Genomic DNA, 25303 nt, shown 5'->3' on the forward strand with positions numbered 1-25303 from the left:
TAGCCCGTGCCGCTTCTCGCCACCCGCATTGGTCCGGGACGGCGAACCGCGGCCAGTGGGGGCCGCGATCGGCCGAACCTGCCGCGTCAGCAGGTAAATAAAACTGGCCCGGCCCGCCAGGGTGCTTACCCTGGCGAGTCGCGTGCCGAACGTTGCTGACCCCTGGACTAGGTGCTCAGAGTCCATGCTGGCCTTAATCTCTGAATCTAATATTTTTGGAAGTCTCCCACCATTGCATTACTAACTTTTCAGGCCTTCTTTTACATATCACAAAGTAGCTAAAAAAGGATAGCCCCAGTTTCTCTCTTCCCTTTAAGTCACCATTAAAATTGTGTGTTCCCCACAAATGTGCAGTACACGACTCAAAATTTACAAGCGTTCATCAATCAGTTTCATACTTTTACTGAACATTCCTAACAGAAATTAAAGAATTGTAGTTGGCTCCAGATCTAACACTAGCAAGTTCTCAGCCTGCCCCCACAAAATCCACCTTCAATATGGAGATCAAAAATAATCATGACATACAAATTAAGATCATAATAAATAAAGAACCATTACATCACAAAGTATCTGTGAACTACTATTTACATTTCTTTCAAGTTTGGATAAAATTTTCTTTGTTCGTCACGTATAGCCCAAACGTATAAGATGTACAACAGAAACTGACTGAATTTTTGCAGTCAAAGAGTACTCAACTTGACATGCTCATGACTGCACAACTTCCTGTCGTGATTCTAGCTACATTTCTGCAGCATTCCATTGCAAGCAATCACACATCAAGCAGATATTTAAAATATGTAACTGAACAAGAACTTAGCACTGTTAAACTGTAAAATCAATACATTATGTAGTTCTATACAGCAGACACCAGCAAAGTGTATGGGCTTGTTTTGTATGTGCTTATAAAAAGGATGTATTGTGCCTTTTGATGAATACAACTGTTTCCTCAATAGCTAAAATCATTTCGTTTTCTTACACTTCATTATTTCGTCTTTATCAAAAGTATAGTCTCAACAGGCCTGATTTTCAAAATCAAGTTGATTTAAGATTTTTAAACATGTGATTTCACCTTATTAAAAATTCCATATGAAGTACTCCCAAAGGCTAGAAATACTTCCACACAACATTTATGGAATTTCGTCACCACCACCACAAGAACCAATATGCATACTTGTAGATTTTCAAGTGTATTTTCAAGCTGTAAACACAGCTTTTAGCAGCATTATGCACTTACTGCAAAAGGAGTTTCAAAATCTAATACAGTGGTTTTCAATTTTTTTCATTTGTGGAATCCTAAAAATTTTCAAATGAAGGTGTGGACCCCTTGGAAATCGTAGACAGCCTACAGATGCCCAGGGGTCCGAGGACAACAGGTTGACAACCATTGAGGGAATATAAGGCTATGTCCACACTGCGTACCTTGAAACAGCACGGCTGTGCTGCTGCAGCCACACAGTTGTAAGGTGCACTGTGCTCTCCCGGCTACAAAATAAAACCACTTCCACCTTGACACCCTGAGTGACAGAAGTTTTAATGATGAAAGTGCCAGTGTAGACAAAGCCTAAGTCTAACTATCACAGCATGCCTTTGACCACAAAAATAAGGCAACAGATTTGACAATTTTTTTTTGACAAACACACACAAAACAAAAGAAAAAAACATATGCAACAGACTTAATTTCTAGTTTTTCTGCATCCACTTGAACAAGAAAGAAATACTGGCTAGCTCTGCCAACAGTAATAAAAAACAATTTTTAAAAACACTGAAAATTTTGAAGTACGTTTCTAAGTCATTGTCAATCACTATCTTCCAAGTGATGTGTCAGCTCTTTTCACTTAAGATATTAAACAATCACAGCAAAATTGTGTGGAATTTGATACACAAAGCAGCACTTCATCTCTGCTGTTTTAAAGAAACAAAAAAAAACAGAAAACAAAAAAAAGACACTCTTCCAGGGTGCCCTCTCCTTCCACAACGAAGATAGGACTAAAATACATAGTGCCATAAACAGCGCACACAGGTGTAATTATAAATAAAAACACTTCCATTTTTTTTAAATGTAGGTTACAATGTCAAGCACCCAAATGCTAGTAAGCATCAGAAATAAGGTTGCCTATGCCAATTTAATTTGGCTCCTTTCTCATACGCATTTTGAAAGTCTTGCCCAACATCAGGAAATTTGTAGTAGAGCCAGAAACAGAATCCAGCATCTTAAAACATTAGCACTAGGGCTGTCAATTGATCACAGTTAACTCACGCAATTAACTAAAAAAAAATAATAATAATCGCGATTAATTGCAGTTTTAATTGCACTGTTAAACAATAGAATACTAACTGAAATTTATTAAATATTTTTGGATGTTTTTCTGCATTTTCAAATATATTGTATTCTGTGTTGTAACTGAAATCAAGTGCACAGTGCTCACTTTATCTTATTTTGATTATCATTTGTATAGTGCAAATATTTGTAAACAAAAGAAATAGTATTTTTCAGTTCACCACATACAAGTACTGTAGTGCAATTTCTATCATGACAGTGAGACTTAGAGATGTAGATTTTTCTTACATAACTGCATTCAGAAACAAAACAATATAAAACTTTAGAGCCTATAAGTCCACTCAGTCCTACATCTTGTTCAGCCAATCGCTCAGACAAACAAGTTTGTTTACATTTACAGGCAATAATGCTGCCTGCTTCTTATTTACAATGTCAACTGAAAGCAAGAACAGGTGTGTGGATGGCACTTTTGTAGCCGGCATTGCAAGGTATTTACATGCCAGATATGCTAACCATTCGTATGCCTCTTCATGCTTTGGCCACCATTCCAAAGGACATGTTAATGACGCTCGTTAAAAAAATAATGTGTTAATTAAATTTGTGACTGAACTCCTTAGGGGAGAATTGTATGTCTCCTGCTTTGTGTCTTACCCGCATTCTGCCATTATTTCATGTTATAGCTGTCACAGATGATGACCCAGCACATGTTGTTCATTTTAAGAACACTTTCACTGCAGATTTGACAAAGCTCAAAGAAGGTACCAATGTGAGATTTCTAAAGACAGCTACAGCACTCAACCCAAAGTTTAAGAATCTGAAGTGCCTTTCAAAATCTGAGAGGGACGAGGTGCGGAGCATGCTTTCAGAAGTCTTAAAAGAGCAACACTCCAATGCAGAAACTACAGAACCCGAACCACCAAAAAGAAAATCAGCTTTCTACTGGTGGCATCTGAACCAGATGATGAAAATGAACAAGCGTCAGTCTACACTGCTTTGGATCATTATCGAGCGGAACCCATCATCAGCATGGATGCATGTCCTCTGGAATGGTGATTGAAGCATGAAGGGACATATGAATCTTTAGCGCATCTGGCATGTAAATATCTTGCGACACCGGCTACAACAGTGCCGCATGAACTGATTTTCACTTTCAGGTGACATCATAAACAAGAAGCAGGCAGCATTATCTCCTGCAAACGTAAACAAACTTGTTTGTCTGCGCGATTGGCTGAACAAGATGTAGGGCTGAGTGCACTTGTAGGCTCTAAAGTTTTACATTAATTTGTTTTGGAATGCAGTTGTTTTTTTTAACAATTCTACACTTGTAAGTTCAACTTTCATGATAAAGATATTGCAGTACAGTACTTGTATTAGGTTAATTGAAAAATACTATTGCTTTTGTTTTTTTACAGTGCAAATATTTGTAATAAAAAATATAAAGTGAGCACTGTACACTTTGAAAATGTAGAAAACATCCCAAAATATTTAAATAAATAAATGAAAATTATCTTTAAATAAATGGTATTCTATTATGGTTTAACTATGTGATTAATCACGATTAATTTTTTTAATTGCTTGACAGCCCTAATAAGCACATATTCTCTTCTTGCAACTTTGTGTTAGTCACTGTGCCATACAAAGCAGTGGTTCTTTAGATCAATATAATACAGTATAATTAAAATTACCATAAGGCATATGGACAAGGAGGACAAATTAAGGTTGAATACACAACTTCAATTCTGGTATTTCCTAAGGCCTTGGCTACACTTGGTGATTCACAGCTTTGCCGCAGCAGCTCTCTCGCAGCGCTGCAAGTACTCCACCTCTCCGAGGGGAATAGCTTGCAGGCGCTGATTACACTGGCACTTTACAGCGCTGCACTCGCTGCGCTCGGGGGGGGGGGTGCATTTTCACACCCCTGAGCTCAGCAAGTTGCAGCGCTGCACAGAGCCAGTGTAGCCAAGGCCTAAGAGGTTGGGACTTTGCAACTTTAAGTGTTCTTTGAACATAGTTGTATGTAATTTACTAGTTTGTTTAAACTAAAATAAAACAAATTCCATTATGTGGAACTTTGTCTCCAATGTGTCATTAGTAGGCTTTAAATCCAGGACTCTAAGGTCTGCAGCACAGGTCTCCATCAATTATACTAAAGCAGTGGTTCTCAAACTTATCTGATCTGGCCCCTCTTCTTTGTATCTGTAGTTCTTTATGTCCCGGCACTCTCACAAGTACATATACCACCACCTTTTTCTGATAGCAGAGCGAAGATCAGCAGCTGCTAGCTTGGAGCCAGACTGCTAGCTTAGAGCCAAGCTCTGAAGGCAGTGCACAGCAGCAGCACAGAAGTAAGGTTGGCATTGTAAAAAATATTTGTCGCCAATATCACTTTTCTCAGCAGACTTCGCACCCCATTGCCACCCTTAGTTCTGCACTGCTTGGTGTGTCGCTACTTGTAGATCACGCTTTTTAGGTACAGTAAAAGCTATTTGAGATCATTTTAAATATTTTTATGGCTCCCTATCAGTCCTGTACAGTTGACTGAAGGAAACTAGAGTCCTTCAGCCTTACAGGCAGAGAGATATGAAGAAAGAGAGTTGGGACTAAGACACTCCTAAAGCAGCTGTTCAAACATATGCAGCACATGTAAGATACATGATAGTGTAAAGCAGGGGTGGCCAAACTTACTGACCCTCCAAGCCCAATATGATAATCTTCAGAAGTTCAATAGCCAGGGTGGGCCTATCTGAACTCGGGGCTTCAACCCAGCTCCTGCTGAAGCCCTGAGCCCCGGCAGGTTTGCAATCCCTCAGACCCCCCCATCTCCACTGGGCAGAAGCCGCAACTCCACCAACTTGCTCCAACACAGAGATCCTGAGCTTTCCACACCCACGCCAAAGTCTAGTACGTGGAGAATGAGGCAGGATAGGGGGAGGAAGAGGGCTCTGCAAGCCTCACTTTAACAATAAAGGAGCCGCATGTGGCTCACAACCCAGTTTGGCCACCCCAGTGTAAAGTGTAAGAGAGAAAGTGTGTGTGCGCGTGTAAGTAAAAATCAATCATAATATCGGGGAGATATCGGGGGGGGAGGAACCAACAACTTTGTTTAAAGTCAATTAAGATTAAAGTTCAGAATAAATTTTCCTCAAACACTGAAAAGCCATGAAATAATTACAACCAACCACACTTTGGGTTACCTACACCAACATAAAAACAAAACAAAAACCTCACCCCTTAACTCTTACTAGCCTCCTTTCAGAACACCCTGGGCTTCATAAACTACCAGACAGCTTTTAATATTAACATATACGTTAAAGTATATATCTTCCTTTCAAGATAAAAAAAATTCTCTTTTTGGATTTAATAAAAGAAACAAAGGGCAATTTAAGCCCAAGAAAAATGGTCAGAACTTAAAACTTCCTGGCCTGCTGCAAGTGTCAAGGGTTTTACTGAAAGATTCTACCACCAGTGCTTAGAACCAAACAAGACTGAGTCTGCTCAAGTCAGTCTCTGAGGTTATGTCTCCACTGCAATTAAGACACCAGCGGCTGGCCCATGCTAGCTGACTTGGGCTCATGGGGATCGGGTTGCAGGACTGTTTCACTTCAGTGTAGATTTCCGGGCTGTAACTGGAGCTCATACTATAGGACCTTGCGAGGTGGGAGGGTCCCAGAGCCCAGGCTGGAGCCTGAACCCAAAAGTCTACACTGCAATTAAACAGTCCCACAACCCGAGCCCTTAGTGCCTGAGTCAGCTGGCACGGGCCTTATTTGCAATGTAGACATACCCCTAAGGGTACTGAGAGTTAGCAGCACAACAATGGAACCATGAACCAGCCATGAAACAAATCTGGTCACAACCACATCTAAAGTATTTTCTGTCCCTCCAGCTGATTAACTGCTCTGTGAGAAACTGAAGGCAGCTCCCTGGAACAAAGAAAGTCAAACTGAGGAAAGTGCAGGAGCCAGCCAGAAAGAAGAGGGCAGATGGGGGGGGGGGGGGGAGAATATTATTGGAAACAGTGACTGGCTATTCATTCTACATGCCTTATCTGAATAGCAGAAAGATACCCACTGGATTGTTGAATGAGAAGGAGCAGAAACATCCCTGAATGAGAGTACCAGCTGAGAAATGAGAGCTGGGGACAAAACATTCTCAGTTGAGAGGATTCAGTTATGCAAAAAACAAAAACAACAACAAACAACTTACAAAGACTAGATTAATCTGAAGTCCAATAGCCTTTAGGAAAAGTGCAAAACCTCCCTCGCTAATAAGCTTTTCCCTCAGAACCAGAATGGCATTAACAACCCCTCCCTCTAATCCATCCCCACACAAATTCCTTCCTCACATACAACCCTCTCCAAGCAGAACCTTCTATACTCTGCTTGTCATAGGGCTTATCTGCCATGTAGGACCCCCCCGGCTGAGTTAGTATGGCACTATACTTACTCACTTACTCAGTTTCCTTCTCAGGAAGCCAATAAAATCAATTTGGGCACTTTTGATGCTTGACTTAATACAAGGGCTATCGATTAATCACAGTTAACTCGCACAATTAACTCAAAATTAATTGCAATTAACAGCAGTTTTAATCGCACTGTTTAATACATTTCAATTGGTATTCTATTGTTTAATATTTTGGATGTTTTTATACATTTTCAAATATATTGATTGTATTCTGTATTGTAATTGAAAAGTGTACAGTATTCACTTTATATTATTTTTATTACAAATATTTGCACTGTAAAATAAAAATAGTATTTTTTCAATTCACCTCATACAAGTACTGTAGTACAATCTCTATTGTGAAAATGCAACTTACAGATGTAAGGGTTTTTTTGTTACATAACTACACAAAAACAAAACAATGTAAAACTTTAGAGCCTACAAGTCTACTCAGTCCTACTTCTTGTTCAGCCAATCACTAAGACAAACAAGTTTGTTTACATTTATGGGCTTGTAGACTCTAAAAAGTTTGAGATCGCTTTATTTTTGAATGCTGGGGTTTTTTTGTGCATAATTCTTTATCATGAAAGTTAAATGTAATGAAGAGATTGCACTACAGTACTTGTATTAAGTGAATTGAAAAATACTATTATATTTTTACAGTGCAAATATTTATATTAAAAATATAAAGTGAGCACTGTACACTTTGTATTCTGTATCAAAATATATTTGAAAATATAGAAAAAACATCCAAAAATATTTAAATAAATTGTATTCTATTATTAACACCGCGATTAATTGAGATTTTTTTAATCACTTGACAGCCCTAAATAATACCCTTCTTAGGATTGGTTATTACAAAACCACATATAAAAGGGGGCCATAACAGAGTCCCACATAAACAAAGCATGCATTTGGCTTTCAAGGTTCCTTTGAAGCCTGTCCTCTAAGCTCTTTTCCCATTTCTCTCAGGGCTTGTATACACTACCCACCAGATCGGTGGGTAGTGATCGATCCAGTGAGGGTCGATTTATTGCATCTAGTATACACGCAATAAATCTACCAGTGAGCGCTCTCCTGTCGACTTCAGTACTCCACAAGAGCGAGGAGCGCAAGCTGAGTCGACAGGAGAGCATCAGCTGTCGACTTACTGCTGTGAAGATGCCATGGCAAATAGATCTAAGTACATCGACTTCAGCTACGCTATTCATGTAGCTGAAGTTGCGCATCTTAGATCAACCCCATGTAGTGTAGACAAGTGTAGACAAGCCCTCAGTGTTCTCTCAGCCTTTATGTCTCTCTTTACGGCAGGGTTCCCAGCAGACCTCCTGAAGCTTGGGTAGTTCAAGCAATTATTGTTTTTTCCTAACCAGGAGTCCCCAGCTCTTTTGCTATTTGTCTCCGTCAGCTGGCCCCACTTAGTCTTGAGGCTCAGAGTTTACCAACCTTTTGCTAGTGTCTAGTCCCTGTTAATTCAAGGTCCTACAGAAGCCTTTTTACTCCCTTCAGTGTCTACTAGGAGGGAGGAGGCAGCATTTGTGCTCGTCACACTGAGTTAGGAGAAAGGGGAGACTTGCCCCCACTCTCTGCAAGGCTCCTGGCCCTGAATGATTAAAGAAACAGTAGCATTTGGGAAGAGACCCTGGTACTTACTCCCAGGAACACTCACTCTCTTCTACTACCTTCCAAGTCCTTGTCCTGTAATTGGACCTTTCAACTCTTTAAGAGCCTGGGAGCTAGCAGGGTGGACTGACCAGCAGGAAGTACCACCCTTAAGGGGAAGACTACCCCATCACACTAATACATGAGATGAGCCAGAAACCCCAAGTTCACTATGGACTATTTATTACTGCCCATCACTGCAGTATCACTTCCCATGTAAAATGGACTGGCAGTAACAAAGCCCAAATGCAAATAGACAGAAGTCATGGCCTCCGGATCACTTGCTAGGTTTTTTTTTTTTCTTCTTAAACAAAAACAAAAAAACAAAAAACCCACAATCTAAAAGGTACAAAACTATACTTCACTCTATCACAGGCTGAATAATCATTTCTAAGGGTGGTTATCTTGTGGTCAAGGCACTGGACTGGGACTTGGGAACTGAATCCAGATCTCCCAGCTATGCACAGACTTCCTATGCCCCCTTGGCCAAGTCACTTATTTTCTCAGTACCTCAGTTTCCCCATCCATAAAAATGGGGATAAAGAAAGGTTAGGATAGTTTTTTTTTGTTTTTGTTTTTTTGTTTTTTGTTTTTTTGAAGAGCCACCTCTATACACTCAAACTTATGGGTCTGACATCTCCTGGAATAAAAGTGATAGAACCTTTACCAAAGCCACCTCTATTGGGGCTGCACAAGCACCCCTACTGATGTTGATGTTCAGTGTCAGAGCCTCCCATCCATCTTGGTGCCACCTACTCTGTAGCAAAGAGTATGAGGAACACTGCCATACTAAAACTGCTTAGCAGGGCAGCGTAGTCCCCTGAATTTTACTTTAGTCTATTTCCTTTATTAAAAAAATGGAAATAGTTTTTGCCTCAGCACAGTCCTGAGGCAGTACTGATCAATACCACGCACACCATGGACCAGAGATCTATCTAGAACTGTACACACATTTGATGCCTGTGTGCTTAAGCAAGGCTCACATCTCATTGCAATGTTCAGTTTATTTCGATAATAAATACTGTGGCTGTCCAACAGATGCTAAAAACTGATTTAGACTGATGTCTATTTCCAGATAGAAGAGGCCCGTATTCTCATATGCTGTGGTTATGGAAGGTTCTAGGATTAACAGAAAATCCACCTCTTCTCTGAACTATCCACAACAGCTCACTCAGGTTCCAGACTAAAATCAAACCTGTGAAGGTCAGGATGAGTGTGGGGGCCCTTATGAAGCAAACTGTTTAAAATCTAGGTGGGGTCCAAAGTTTGCAGGTTGCTATCTGTACAAACGTATGGAACTATGGTCTGAGGTACCAGATATGATGATATCACAGGATTATAGATACCTGTCTAGTTCTATTTTCTGAACCATTTTGGTGATGTGAAGAAACAGGAGAAAGACATAACCGAATACACAGGTCAATGGGAAAAAAGGCATTCCTCTTCCATGCTGAGGGACACTTTTGCAAGAACAAAATACAACATCAGAAGTGTGGGACTTGACCTCTTGAGGATTCTTCATCTAGTCCAGTCCCTTGCACTCAAGGCACGACTATGTAATAACCAAACCATTTCTGACAAGTGTTTGTTTAAGCTTTTCTTTAAAATCTCCAGTGATGGAGATTCCACAACCTCCCTAGGCAATTTGTTCCAGAGTTTATCTACCCTGACAGGAAGTTTTTCCTAATGTCCAACCTAAGCCCTCCCTTGCTTCAATTTAAATAATCCCACTGCTTCTTGTCCTATACTCCGAAGTTAACAAGCACAATTTTTCTGCCTTCTCCTTGTAACAACCTTTTGTACTTGTCCCCCCTCAGTCTTCCCTTCTATGCAAACACAGTTTTTTCAATCTTCCCTCATGGTCTAGAAAACATGACCTTTAATCATTTTTGTTGCTCTCCTCTGGACTTTCTGCAATTTATCCACAACTTTCCTAGCATTTAACATCCAGAATTGGACACAATACTCCAGTTGAGGCCTTCTCAGTGGAGCAGAGCAGAAGAATTACTTCTCGTGTCTTGCTTGCAACACTCCTGCTAGTTCATCCCAGAACGATGTTTGCTTTTTATGCAAATGGAGATATCCTATCTCCTAGAACTGGAAGGGACCTTGAAGGTCATCGAGTCCAGCCCCCTGCCTTCACTAGCAGGACCAAGTACTGATTTTGCCCCAGATCCCTAAGTAGCCCCCTCAAGGATTGAACTCACAACCCCTGGGTTTAGCAGGCCAATGCTCAAACCACTGAGCTATCCCTCCCCCCTCTCCCAAATGTTACACTGTTGACTCATACTTAGCTTGTGATCCATTATAACCCCCAGATCCCTTTCCCTTTCCACAGTACTCCTTCCCAGGAAGTCATTTCCCATTTTGTATGTATGCAACTGATTGTTCCTTCCTCAATTTACCCTTTGCTCTTCCCATTAAAGGGTAAATTCCCTGGGACAGGAAGCCTGCAGAAGGGGCTTCTAATTTAGACTTAACAACAATAGACTAATATAAAAGACTAAGCACCTAAGTAGGGGTTAGGGGCCAGCTCTAAGGAATCCCATCATACAACCCCCTTCCTGGTGCCTGAAGTGTGTTGCGCTTCACACCACAAAATTACTCAACTTTAGTAATAGAGTCCCAAAACTACTGTAGCAATCTTTGGCTCACATCTTTAGTACTCTGGGTAGCAAATATGTTATATTTGTCAGCAGCCCCAGCTTCAATTCAATTTTAATATTTCAATTTGGATATATTAAACATATGGCATCACATTCTCGGTATTTAAACTAACTGTAGGCCTCTGCCACCATCTCCATACTTTCTTCAATAAACAATGTTCAATGCTTTTGTACAACACACACACAACCTTGCTTGAAAGAAAGTTGGAAAATACAAACTGCTGGCTTGACTTTTGTCAGGTATTTAAAAAAAGGTATAGAAAACTCAAACTCAACTATGTATTGTAGTTTTAATAAATACAGAGACTATTGCTACTTTCTGTTTAACCCTGATAAAATAATTCTAGTCTCACCCGAATACATTCAGAGGACAAGTGAACAATGCATATGTGGGAATACTAACACAGAAGAATTTGACACTTAGCATGAAGCTCACATGCTGCATAGCAATATACATATTTTACTGCATTACCCTTCAAACTTGTATCTGATGTTTTCAAGGTTTAAAAAACATCTGTTTTGAAAGTTATTTTCAAAAAGGAACAGACTTCAAATTAATAACCTGGAATAACTAGACCAGTAGACAAATATAGTAACATATTTGTGCCAGTTACAGACACAGGGGAATGTTCCATCCCCTGAAATTCCCTCCAGTTGAGAAAGGTTCCACTACCAGGCTAACTTGATCCTACTTTCCCTCAGGGCTTAACTACACTACAAAATTAAGTCGACTTCATCTAATTCGACCTCGAGCCTCCGAAGTAAGTCAATTGTGTGTGGCCACACCATGCTCATTGTCTCGATGGAGTGTGCCCTCACTAGCAGTGCCGGCATTGATGCACAAAGCAGTGCATCGGGGGAAGCTATTCCAAACTGCAACTTGCCACAGTGTGTTTTGGGAAGTTTGTGCAATGCCTCATAGGACCAAAACATTGTCGCAGGGGAGAATGGGAATACTGCGACGGCATCTCATGATACAGTCCTCCCTACCTCATATCAACGGCAAACAACCCAGTGGTTTTCACGCTTAAAACTGCCATGCGTATGCCATAACTCCAGAAGCATGCAGCCTGCTCAGTTGTGCACTCTTGCTATGAGCACCTCAAACACCTCGCGCCTTCTCCTGCGGTATTTCCAGAGCCGAAGTAGGGCCCGCCACGCGGGACATAGCGATGTCCTGCAAGCAACCCTGCTGCAAGCCACCGAAAAAAAATTCAGTTGCTTCTGGCAGTCACAGAGCAGCTGCACTCTGTTGAGTGTCGTTTCTGGTCCCGTGAAAAAAGCACTGACTGGTGGGACCGCATCGTTTTGCGGGTATGGGATGACGAGCAGTGGCTGCAGAACTTTCGAATGCGGAAGACCACCTTCCAGGAACTTTATGCAGAGCTTTCCTCTGCCCTGCAGTTCAGCAACACAAAAATGAAAGCGGCTCAAACAGTGGAGAAGCGAGTGGCAATCGCTATTTGGAAGGTTGCTATGCCAGACAGTTACCGGTCAGTGGGGAATTAATTTGGAGTAAGCAAATCAACCGTGGGAGCTGCTGTGCTCCAAGTGTGCAAGGCCAGGACTTCTGCTATAAAGGGTAGTGAGTCTGGGAAATGTGCAGGACATAACGGATGGTTTTGCCGCAATGGGGTTCCCTAATTCTGGTGAGGTGATAGATGGCATGCATATCCCCATCTTGGCACCAGACCACCTTGCCAAAGAGTACATAAACAAAGGGGATACTTTTTAATGGTGTTGCAAGCACTGGTGGATCATAGGGGGCGTTTCACTGACATCAACGTAGGATGGTCGGGAAAGGTTCATAACGCGTGCATTTTTAGGAACTCGGGTCTGTTCAAAAGCTGCAATCCGGGACTTGCTTTCCAGATCACAAAATGAACATTGACAACGTTGAGATGCCTATAGTTATCCTGGGGGACCCAGCCTACCTCTTGCTTCCATGGCTAATGAAGCCACACACCGGCCGTCTGGACAGCAGTAAGGAACGGTTCAACTATAGGCTCAGCACATGCAGAACGGTGATTGAATGTGCCTTTGGTCATTTAAAAGGGCGCTGGAGAAGTTTACTGACAAGGCTGGACCTTAATGAAGAGAACATCCCCATGGTTATAGCTGCCTGCTGTGTGCTCCATAATATCTGTGAACAAAAGGGGGGAAATTTTCTGCAGGGGTAGGCAGTTGATGCAGATCGCATGGCAGCCATTTTTGATCAGCCAGACACCAGGGCAATAAGAAGAGCACAGCAAGGGGCGGTGCGTATCTGCGAGGCTTTGAAAAGCCATTTAAAAAATGAGTCACAGTAACGTGAGCGGCTCATCTGCATTGTGCTTTCCTAAACCTTCACCGGGCTTGTATCACTGCCCCTGTAAAGTCAACCCCCTACCCAAGCCCACTGCTTCTACTCATTTCTGAAATCCATTTACTTTATTTAAGAAACATAAGAGGAAGAACAAGGAAAAAAAGTTAGCCTTGGGGAAAAGGGGTTGTAAAGTTGGAATGGGAGAAACATTTTTAGCTCTCTAACATGACACCACATTCTAGACCATCAAAGGTCTGGGAATGGGCGCCCTCTGTTCCTTTTACCCTCCCCCTGTGTTAAATGAAAGGGATAATGGACTTCTTCTACACCTCATGGAACACTTGGGGGAGGGTAATTCTGCGCCAGGCAATGCTGGCTGGCTGTCCACCAGGGTCTGCAGAGGGACTCTACTCTCCTGCTTCTATTCCTACAGTTCAATCAGACACCTTAACATGTCTGATTGGTCCCTCAGAATCCGAAGCATCTGATCCTGCGCCACACATTCATGTTCATGGGAAGCTTTCCTGCTCTCCATGTCCATGTCTAACTTCCCAGACAGTGAAATCTTCCATGCTCTCAGCTCTGTGTCAGCTGTCCCCAAGGCATTCATTATCTTGGTGAACATGTCCTCGCACCTTCTCTTGCGCCTCCTTCTAATCACCGAAAGTCTGCTTTCAGGTGTTGATGACACACCGAAGGACACATTTCCAGCTGTCAGTCAGGGGTGGGGGGGAGAAAGGAGCTATTGTACATGCATAAAATATTTCCATAGCAAGGCCGTTTTCATAAAAATAAATAAGTAAATAAATAAAAAAAAAAAAAACTCATTACACTAGGTGCAAGCCATAATCATCAGAATCCATAATTGTTCACTGCACTGTTTTGCTGTTCCAGCCATGGTGAGTAGCCCCTCCCGTCCGAGTCATGGGTGACCACACTTTTAATGAAGTTTATGGCAGGCTCATGTCGGGAGCACAGTAAGCTAGTCGAACAATGGCCCTTCCCCATAGCACCACAGGAAGCTGTTTACAAACGGGGGGGGGGGGGGGAGGATTTCACTCCCAAATAGCGGAATCTCACACATGGGGCCCCAGTCCCCCATCAGTCACTTAAACTACTTGCCAACCCATGCCGAGCACAGTAAAGGCACTTTAGCGGCTGTGTGGTTTGGCAATCTGGAACGTGGGGTGGAGGGGTCTACATGCTCTTTTTTTCCCCCTTGTAAGAGCACTTTTCATGAGAACTTTCCCCTAGGCAATCCTATGTGATATCAGTCTCCAGAGGGTAACAGAGGCGGAAAAGAAGGAGATGTTTCAAACATCTGGGTATAGACCCGGTCCCCTTATGCTGCTATGCTGTGTACCGCAATGATGCCAGCAGAATTAATTCAAGAGTTGCATGGGAAAGTGTCCTATCATGGTGGAAGAAATAAGACTGCCTTGCCCAGAAACCTTCTGCAAAGGACTGAAGAGTACCTCCATGAAAGTTTCCTAGAGATATCCATGGAGGATCCAGGGCTATCCCAGTCCACATAAACAGTCTTTTCCGGGGGCCATCTGCGTAGCTGGAGTGCTCTCTTGTAAGCAGAGAGCCATAGCACCTCGCTTTTTCTTGTAAACGTGCAATACCACCAAATGTGTGTGCCCGCTAAAGTTTAACTGGACTTTCATTGTAATTGTATACCCACAAGAGGTGCCTTCCCCGGCATCATGGTCGGCCATCATGATGTCTTGCGACCCACAGGTCTTAAAAATATTTCCTGACTCTCAGGGAGAATGGATCCACCACTCGCCTGTCTCCCATTGTCCTCCTCCTCATCCATCATATCATCCTCCTTGTTGTCTCTAGACTCTCACACCTCTGAGGTGTCCATGTTGCTTGTGGGGGTACTGGTAGGGTCACTCCCGAGAATCACATGCAGCTCATTGTAGAGCCAGCATGTGTGGGGTTCAGCACCAGAATGACTGTTCGCCTCCCTTGCCTTCTGGTACGCTTGGCAAAGTTTTTTTTTTCACATGGTATGCTATGTGTCCCTCATGTAGCCCTTCTTCCCCATTCCACAAGCAATCTTTGCATAGATGTCAGCGTTTCTTCTGCTGGATCGGAGTTTTGCCTGCACAGACTCTTCTCCCCACACAGTGATGAGATTCACTACCTCCTGTGCAGACCAGGCTGGAGAGCGTTTGGGGTGTGTAGTCTCCATGATCAGCTGTACTCAAGCTGGCATGCTCCCAATGCTGAACAAACAGGAAATGGGAAATCAAAAATTTCTGGGGCTTTAGCAGAGGAGGGGCTGTTTCCCGTGTACCTGGCTGCAGTGCAGCAGAGTTGAGAATGATTTCCAGAACAGTTACAGATGAGCATTGTGGGACACCACCTGGAGGCCAATTAAGTCAAATTACACAACACTGTGTCTGCACTACCTCACAGTCCACCCATAAAAATCGAATTAAGCGCTATGCCTCTCGGATAGGTGGATTACAGACGTCAACATCAGAGGCAACTTAGGTCGGTGTAAAGGACCTGGTAGTGTAGACACATACATTAACAAGTCGACTTAAGGCAGCTTCCTTCGACCTACCTCTGTAGTATAGACCGCTATACTTTGAGGAACAAACAATTTCTCATCTTCCGCAAGAAGAGATCTCTCTCCTGTCCCCACCCCTTTTAATCAAACCCAAGTTCCCCCTTATAACAACAAAACCAAGTCTTCGACTGTCAATTTTCATTTCTATCATGGATGATCCACTTGTCTCCAGGCTGGGCTGGATCTGCGTATCTTATTACGCCGGGGGGGGGGGGGAGGAGAAGAGGGGAGTTCTCAGGTAAGCACTGATACCCCTTTTTCTATTTTTCCTTGTGCTAAGGTCCATAGAGCCATTACAACAGGATTTTCACAGCAGTGTGCCTCCTAGGTGGGAAACAGGCTCATCCTTGAAATGAGAATATCCAAGACAAGGTCTATTATGTATATCCTCCAGCCTTCCCCAGGCAATAAGAGATGGAAAAGACTTCTACCAGAAAATAGTCACAGGATAACCAATATGCTGAATTTGGTTAACTTATATGATCATGGCCATGAAGCTACCAAGCATCTCTCAGAACAGAAGATAAGACTACCTTGCCATGAGAGAGACTGCCAGTGTTCCTAACGACTGGACTTTAATGCTTGACCAAAAGAAGACTATTTCTTCAATGTACTTAAGAGAATGAATGCTATGATAGTAGTGAGGACTGCCTGTCTGAATTATAGGTTACAGTACTGGGTCCTGCTCAAGAAAGCTCCCAATTTAAAAAAAATTTTGGAGGGAACTTCAGGGACAAGTTGCTCCTCCACTATCAGTGATTGAGAGGTCTGGCTCTGTCCCCAAGCTGCAAGCAGGCATAAGTACCCATGGTAATGATTCTGTGAACCATAGCATACTGAAGATACAAATCCTACAAGAACTTTGTTGTTGACCTCTGCCCCCACTTTTAGGGCCAAAAGCCACTTACATGGTACAGCTAATAGGATACAGCAACCTTAATCCATGACAAATGTTCCAAGCACAAAAGACCTCATGTAATTCTTATCATTAAATTAATCCCAATCCATAGTCCATGAAACCATAATCTGCTGATTGCATTTTCTACTGAGGTATTTATGTGATTATTATCCTTGAATTATCATAGTACCACCCAACTATTCAGAAACAATTTAATAGACATCCCTGTCTTTCCAGCCTGAAGAAATAGACTGATTAGTTTATATTTATTTTTGCACGCACACAAAAATTTTAGAGGGAGATCTGAATTGAAGTGAGTTTTGAGTGATATTCATAGTAATTCACGTCTTGTGGAGTAAATTCCATAGTTTAGGTCCAGCTCCTTTGAAAGTTGTGTGTACTTATAGTCTCCCATTACTGATTAACAGTTTCATAATTCCTGTAGCCTATATCAGTCATGGGAGGCCATGACAGTAGAGGAAGGAGCAATCTCTCAAGTAGGTAGAGCCAATTCCATGAAGGATTTTTAATATCAGGACAGACTTTGAACTGTAATCTGTATTCAGTTAGGAGCAAGCACAAAGTGTAGGATGATGTTCACAGCAGGCAGGCTGGTGCATTTTGTATCAGTTGAAATCTCTCCAGACAAGTGTTTTCATTCTTAAATATGAACCACAGTAATCAAGCCCAGAGGTCCAAAATGCATATATCAATTTGGCAGGTCTGTGCCTCAGAGGATAGCATCTTTTGGCCAACTGCAAATAGACATGGGTGTTTTTCGATGCCAAGGCTCTGGGCTCTTCATGGCTTACAGATGCCCAAATGGATACCAAAATTACAGATTAACAATGAAAGCACATGTGCACAATAACAGGGAATGCTATAGAGAACACAAGTTCTTCTAAGTACACCTCTACCCCGATATAACGCTGTCCTCGGGAGCCAAAAAAATCTTACTGCGTTATAAGTGAAACCGCGTTATATAGAACTTGATTTGATCTGCCGGAGTGCGCAGCCCCCCCCTCCTCCCCCCAGCACTGCTTTACCATGTTATATCAGAATTCGTGTTATATTGGGTCACATTATATCGGGGTAGAGGTGTACTTCCTTCAGCTTCAGTAAAGTCAAGTTTCAGCTTTAGTTCAACTGCTCTTTATCAGGGTGCCGATTTCTGAAAAGCACTGAGAGCACTGGAGGTCAATGATATTTCCATTTGATTAAATGAGTGTTGGCTGCATTCTGCTGTCATTTCTGCCCAGATTGCCTCACCAGCTCTACTGCTTTATGTAGAATGCTTATCATAACGGAGATGACTGAGCTTGTGTGACTCTGCAGGTGAAAAAAGGAAGAACAGTTGCCCATAAGAACCCTCTGGGTTTGAAAAAAGGAACTGATCCATCTCAGTATGTTTCCATTCACACCTGCAGTTTCTGGGATACAGGACAAGAGAACCTGATGATCAATGGTGTCAAGTGTCTAGCAGAGAATTTAAAAAAGGTCAGAATTTTTATTAAATGCACTCTCTTTAGAATATTTCCCACAAATATCATGGGAATGAAAGGTAAGGTTCTACACACTGCTCTCTCCTTAGCTTCTTACCATATCCTGCAGCAAGACATGGATATGCAAAAAACTGTTTGCACTTTTAATATGGGACTGAAATGTACCCCAAGTAATCCTCAGGGTGTGTGTGTGTGTGTGTGTGTGTGTGTGTGTGTGTGTGTGTGTGTGTGTGTGTGTGTGNAGAATTGCTGCTCTGTACTGATTGAATCCAGAGAGACAAGTCAGCAAATTTAATGAGGTATATGTTGAAAATTAAACTAACACACATGTAACTGTTTTGAGGGGGAAAAAACATGAAGTTGTGTTTATATTTTGAGATTACTGAGAAGACGTTGTTACTGTTCTAATGAAATATGCATTATTTGATAATTGATAATGTCCTTAACTATTTGCTTGCTTCAAAGTGCTTCCGTTTTATTGTTTTCCTTTTGTTGCTAAACAAAGTTTAAAAACTTTTTGAACAAAGAGTATGAGCTATATCACCAGATTATTAAATTGAAGGGTGTAATCAGCAGCAAGCAACCTAATAACTGCTCCTGCACTGCTTTACAACATATGCTGTACATTTGAAAAGGTTTGCAATTTTGACTACACAGCTAGATTAGCCAACCATACAGCCTACATTCACCTCAAACTTTTGCAATGTGCTAAAAACTCTTAGCAAGTAAAGGTCAAACCTAGAAGAACCCACTTAGCTAAGTTCCACAGCCAGTGCCTCCACTCACTAAGGAAGAGAGTGCCTCCAAGCCAAGTTACTGAATCGTTTGGTTAAAGTTAAACCATCTAAAGTTGTGATTAAACTAACATTTTGTACTTCATTCCCTTCTCCACCTGTAGATTTTCAAGCATTTGGGTAAGCATTATTAGCCCAATATTACAGGTACCTACTAGGGCTGTCAATTAATCGCAGTTAACTCAAGAGAAAACCAATTGAAAAGTATAAAGTATTTTTGGATGTTTTTCTGCATTTTCAAACATATCAATTTCAGTTACATCACAGAAAAGTGTACAATGCTCATTTTATATTATTTTTATTACAAATATTTGCACTGTAAAAATGATAAAAGATAGTATTTTTCAATTCACCTCATACAAGCACTGTAGTGCAATCTCTATCATGAAAGTGAACTTACAAATGTAGACTTTGTTACATAACTGCACTCAAAAACAAAACAATGTAAAACTTTAGAGCCTACAAGTCCACTCAGTCCTACTTTTTGTTCAGCCAATCACTAATACAAGTATGACTTTGGATGTCCCGTTAACATGGAGAGTCAGTAATCTCATTATACCCAAGAAAGACCATAATGTCTAAAATCACATCACCACCAAACTGCTAGGAAAAGTATTGCATAATCCAAAAGCTGCACTTAAATTCTGTTGCTTGAAAATATGTCTGATACCTCTTCTGAGGCTAGATAAAATTAGCAGGGATAATGCAGTACACACTACTATCAAACAGTTATTTTTAAGCCAACTTTCTGAACAAGTCAAGAGGCACTTGTCTTCTGAGGATTAAGACTACGCTGAGTTTGAAGTTTTAAAATTAAGCTGTTTGAATTAGTCAAATGTCTGAACAATATTTAAGGCGTGAAACAAATTAGAACTTTTTGTACTCAGAATTCAAAAATAGCCAAGTGGAATTTTACCAAACTACCATTTAAAGTTACTTTTGAATAAGAAACAAGCATGAGACTTTTCAGACCAAAAGGTTTTCCTCCATAAAGTTTTAAATTACTAAAACACAAAGATTTGGGCTATTTTCTGATTATCAATTTTTGTGTTATTAAAGTAAATTCAGTGAACAAAAGTTTTAACTGTTTAATGTTATTAGTGAAACAGACAGCTTGCATTAATAGCTAATTTCTTATTTTGCCTCTGGCCCTGTTTAATACACTAGGTGTGCACCAATATCTCATTAGTGCACACCCTACAGTGTCTGACTACTTGTTTAACACACCCTCTGCTGTTTTATTTGATCTTTTCAACATTACATATTAGACTCCTAGGGCTTGATATTTTGAGAAGTTACCTGATGCTGTAACATGTACTTTTTAAAAGAAAGAAACTAAAGCTGTAGAACTACCACACCAACACATAATAAAATTAACTGAAGACAGTTATAAATTAAGTAGTTAATAAAAAGCTGTGTGAATTTCTTTTGTTCTTCCTCTTTGTATCATTATATTTTTTCTCCCCAAGTTCACTTTGTTCTTCTTACTGGCCAGTGCAGCTTTTCTTTCCTAGGATATGTTTTTCCCTTCCTTGGTACATGTTTCCTTGGCTCTGTTATATGTCCCTCACCTACGCCTACCTCAGTTCATACTACCCCTTCATTTCTTTGGCACTTCCCATTCCCTTTGCATTTGTTTTCCTTATCTTATGCTCTCACGATATTTCAATTTCGGGAGGATTACAGAGAAACTAGTCCATGATGTGTCCATTCAGACTTGTGCACAACTACATAACAAGGAAACACAGACATGAAATAACCAAGTTGGAAGGGGCAAGAGAAGTTCAAGAAAAGGAATAATGGGGAAGGGGAGGGGGAAACTAAGTACACCTGACAACTACAAAAAAAAGTGTGTCCTGCACCTAAAAAAAAAAAAAAAAAAAAAAAAAAAACGTTTGATGCATTTAAACCTACATACATAGGCAATGAGTTTGGGAATTTAAGATCTTCATACAATAGATATATTACAGTCGTAGCATACTGATACACTTTAGTCTAAGAAGAGTAGAAAAATATTTAGTACTACAAACAGCATTAATTCTTTCACTCAAATAAAAAGCTTTTTTTTTTTAAATTAAAAGCATTGTGATGAGTAGCAAAAACAGCCCACAAAAGTTGACCAAAGCCTATGCAAATGAGACAGAGAGCACGTAAAGCAGACATTGTTTGTGCTAGCTCTATGAACTAGCTTTTGTTAAGCAGAAGTCTAATCCTTAAACTTTTTCCAAAAGAGAAATGTAGGTATGGTTTAGCCAGCTTCAAATGCTATTTAAAAAATAGTAAAATATGTTTCTCTACAGAATGCATTCCTAACTTCTTTAATGCTTTTTTTTTTTTTTTAAAGCCGCAGAAAAGGTTATGCCACACAGAGTAAACCATTCAGGCCAGAAATCATGTATTTTGTTTCTGTGAAATAGCATATTAAGTTGTGGTGCTAGATGGACAAGAACCAACACATACCCAACCTCTTATGACAACTTAATTTAGTGTAGAGATTTTAAATGCTCTGGCAGTAAGCTTTTACTAAAAAGTGTCTAAAAAGCAGGGACATGAGCGTCAACATCCAGTCACTACTGATTTTATATGTAAGACACCAAGGACTTACAACATTAGTCCACCAGGTTATATTGACACTATTAGAAAGAATAAAAAAAAAAAAAAAAAGCATTTCCTGTCAATCAGCAAAAATAAGTTTTGGACTGTATTTTTTTGTTCTCTTCAAAGGAGTGCCCACTAAGAAAAGATAAGAAACAGATGAAAGTAAATCTCATTCTGAAATTTGTATCAAAATAAAGTATGTTTAAAACCATGACCTATGAATCTACAAGAGTTCAATCCAACTTATCTGTCCAGTAAGACCCCAATATTAAAGAGAGTTAAGCCCTGGGATGGAGCTATGTATAGGCCCTATCAGCACCACAATTAGGTCAGGGAACCTGGTTCCAACACAACTGTCCCCACTTGTGGCTCCAGACTGTAGAGTAGATGAACCAAAAGAAGGCTACAAAATATGGATAAGGTCCAGTTTACACTATAAGCTAGAGCAATATTTGTTACCAAGTATCCTGATACACTTGCTGTCTAGACACATTGGGGTAAGTTCTTCCAATACACCTCAATTGTGCTAGTTGCAATATCCTTGCAATTCCTAGGTCACAGCTTCCATGTTGTGGCTGTAGTCAGATTTATGAGGTGGACAAGCAGATGTGCTAGTAATTTGCTCTCAAAGCTACCATAAAAACTGATAATGTTGTATACATAACGTGAGGAAAACATTTGACTTTCAGTGGTGAAAATAGGATCTAGATCACAGGTGCAGCTACCCCAGGACTTGGCTTACAGTGTACACCATTATCAGGTCCCTATGTTAGCCATGAGTATAAAATTTGTTAAAAATAAGAAATTTCTGAATAGCAAGAGTAGTAGTTAGTTCCATACATGCAGAATACTATTACTCATTAGGACTTCAAATATGTTAGAATGTACAGCCATCACCCAAACATTCAAATTGCCCCAACTTGCAAGCAATAAATTGACCCTTGCATCTTTTAGAGCATGAATTTCTCAGCAATTACATGAAACAGTATCAGCTCTCATACCCTACTCCCCACTGTTCATTAAGAGATGTTTATCTGGTAGGCTAAAATACAAGATGCTAGAACTTCAGAATTCCATAACTAAGTAGAAGTTTCTGCTTAGCTTACAAATTATTAATGCACTGTATTCCACCACCCACGTTCTATGTACAGGTGCACATTCTGTTCGGAACCACATAGCCCAAGTTTTAAAAGGGGGTATTTTCCTCTTCATTTGAAGCTGAATCTTTCCATAACACGAAAAAATAACTCAATAGTTGATTATGAAAACAAGCACAATCGTGTGTATGCGTAACACAACTTTTGAAAAGTTTATCAGGTACAAAACCTACTTCAATTGCCCTTCACCATGACAATGTTGAAAAACTAAAAATCTATTTTATTCAGTGGGCATTTCACCCCAGCAAGAAGAAATTTTGCATAACTGGCTTACTAGCTTATGTAATTTATTGTTCCTACTTTTGACAACTGTAAAATTAAGGCATCCAGCCATTCCTAAGTCTATTTCAGCTTTACATTACAAAGCAATCAGAAACTAACAGTACACAAGCATTAGTTTCATATGAATGTCAGCCATCAGCATTTTAGAAAATCATCTCAAGAGCTAGATATCTTTCATTTTAGCACATGCTACTCATTAAGACTCTGAAATGTGTCAAGACACTAAAGAATTGAGGAAGCAGCATGGGCTACAGGATCAAGTACGGGAACAGAAAACAGTGTCCCCAGTTCTCCTCCCATCATCACTTCAATAGGCTTACTAGGAAGTTTTGAGCAAGCCATTTATCCCCATGTCTATTTTCCCATCTGTAAGATTGTTGTAGTAAAGGTGGGAAAAACATTGTGAAAATTAGTTAGCAGTTGCACAACACTATGTATATGAGAAGTATTAATAGTATTGAGATTATCTAATGAAAGTGGTCATAAGTTGCATATAAGCCTCACAGTTCTCAAGAATATACTCATTTTAAACAGAAAATGTATACACCACGACACATGACTATCTGCAGGATAGTGTCTGCGTTTAGAAGTGGCAATAACTTGTCATCCCGTTGAACAACAAAGTTAACACTGCCCCCTATAAAAAGTAGTGAAAGCAAAGAACTAGCACAAGACATGTGTAGGAAACCTAAGGTGAAGATGTGAAGAATAGGCAGATACTTCAATGGTACTGAAGTCTCTCATAGTTCACAGATACACGCACACTACAGCACTCATTACTGGTAAACAAACATAAGTAGGAGTTAAGTAACGCGACTAAGCAAGGCGGGTAGAATTTGGTCCTACGGGGTAGTAGATTCACAGAAACAGGGCGCAGACGGACCTCCACGCACAGGCTACTTACCAGTAAGCAGTCACTGTTCACTTCAGATTTGGGGTCCCTTAACATCACATCGATTTTTTCAAACCGAGCCTCAAAGTTTTCTCCTGTCGACATGTTTCCGAGAATAGAGTTCTCCTTATTCCAGAGCAAAGCAGGGTAAGCTATCAGGCTACGATGCTTCCTGAGTAGCCTCTAGATCAGAGAAGTCAGGGGCGAGGGGGGAGGAAAGTCTCAGACGCTCCCCCAAAAGATTTAGAGCCGAGAGTGGGGCAGGAAGAGCTGTTCCTTCTATCCGCACACACGAGTTTCTAGGCTGCGACCGCAACCCCGCAGGTTCCCTCGCTCCACCTCGGGCTCGCCAGCCGCATTCCCCCAGCCAGGCGGCCGCCCTCAGAACCAGCGGCGCGGTGCCTCCTCTTGCTGCTGCTCGGCGCCAGCTCCCGAAGAGCAATTTCTTTTGAAGCAAAAACCACCATGAAAACAGGAAACTCCTCAGCGCCTCGGGGCTACTCCCTCCATGGAGCCCCGGGGCGGGGTGCGGGGACAGGCGCTGCCCCCGCCCTGTGCCCAAGCTGCTCCGGGCAGCGGGGTGCCAGCTGCGCAGGCCGCCCTGGTCCCCACTTCCGGGGGAGAGGCCCCCTCGAGCGCGGCGACACCCCTCGGGCACGAGCGGCTTCAGTGGAGCGACGGCAGCATCTTCCTTCCTCGCTGCCTGCCCCCGGCGGCTCCTCCTCGGCTCCCCCGCGCCCCTCCTGACCGGCCCCGCAGGGACTCGCCGCCCTACTTCAGCCCCCGGCCGGGAGCTGCGCTTCAACTCGCCGCAACTTCCAGCCCCGGCTCCTCACCCATCTCCCTCCCCCACAGACCAGTCGGAGGAAGCCGCTTCTCCCGGGAAAGGGGATCAAGCGCGGCTACGGAAAGGAAAGGGCAAAAAAAAAAAAAAGCGAAGCAAGGTCCGGCCGCGGCTACCTCCGGGAATGAGGGGAAGACTCGCACAAATATGTCCGCCTTCCTGTTTAAACAGACCGAAAGGGCCGGAACCAAACGCGCAAGCGCTACGGAAGAGCGCGCGCGAGGGGGGGGGAGGAAGCTTGCTTTACCCAAGCCCACCGCTCAACGGCGGCCGAGCGCGCGCGAGCGGGGGGGGGGGGGAGCGGGGAGGAGGGAGCTCGTTCGCTTTCCCCAAGCCCACCACTCAATGGCTGCCGAGCACGCGCGAGCGAATCTCTTGCCCGCGCGTGAATGAAT

General features: G+C 41.8%; 1 protein-coding gene across 2 annotated transcripts in view; it reads right to left on the reverse strand.

The window, feature by feature from the left end:
• The window catches only part of ROCK1 (Rho associated coiled-coil containing protein kinase 1), a 182948-nt gene extending 157858 nt beyond the window's left edge, over nt 1-25090 (reverse strand). The window contains exon 1 of one of the 2 annotated variants that reach the window (XM_034762738.1): nt 24077-25090. In XM_034762738.1, the coding sequence (XP_034618629.1) occupies nt 24077-24169 (93 nt within the window). In that variant the 5' untranslated portion in view covers nt 24170-25090. The remainder of the gene's footprint in view (nt 1-24076) is intronic. The other variant, XM_034762739.1, reaches the window with a different exon arrangement.
• Between the last annotated feature and the right edge of the window lie 213 nt (nt 25091-25303).

This window comes from Trachemys scripta, chromosome 2 (genome assembly GCF_013100865.1).
Source record: "Trachemys scripta elegans isolate TJP31775 chromosome 2, CAS_Tse_1.0, whole genome shotgun sequence".
In the NCBI taxonomy this organism is placed as follows: domain Eukaryota; kingdom Metazoa; phylum Chordata; order Testudines; family Emydidae; genus Trachemys; species Trachemys scripta.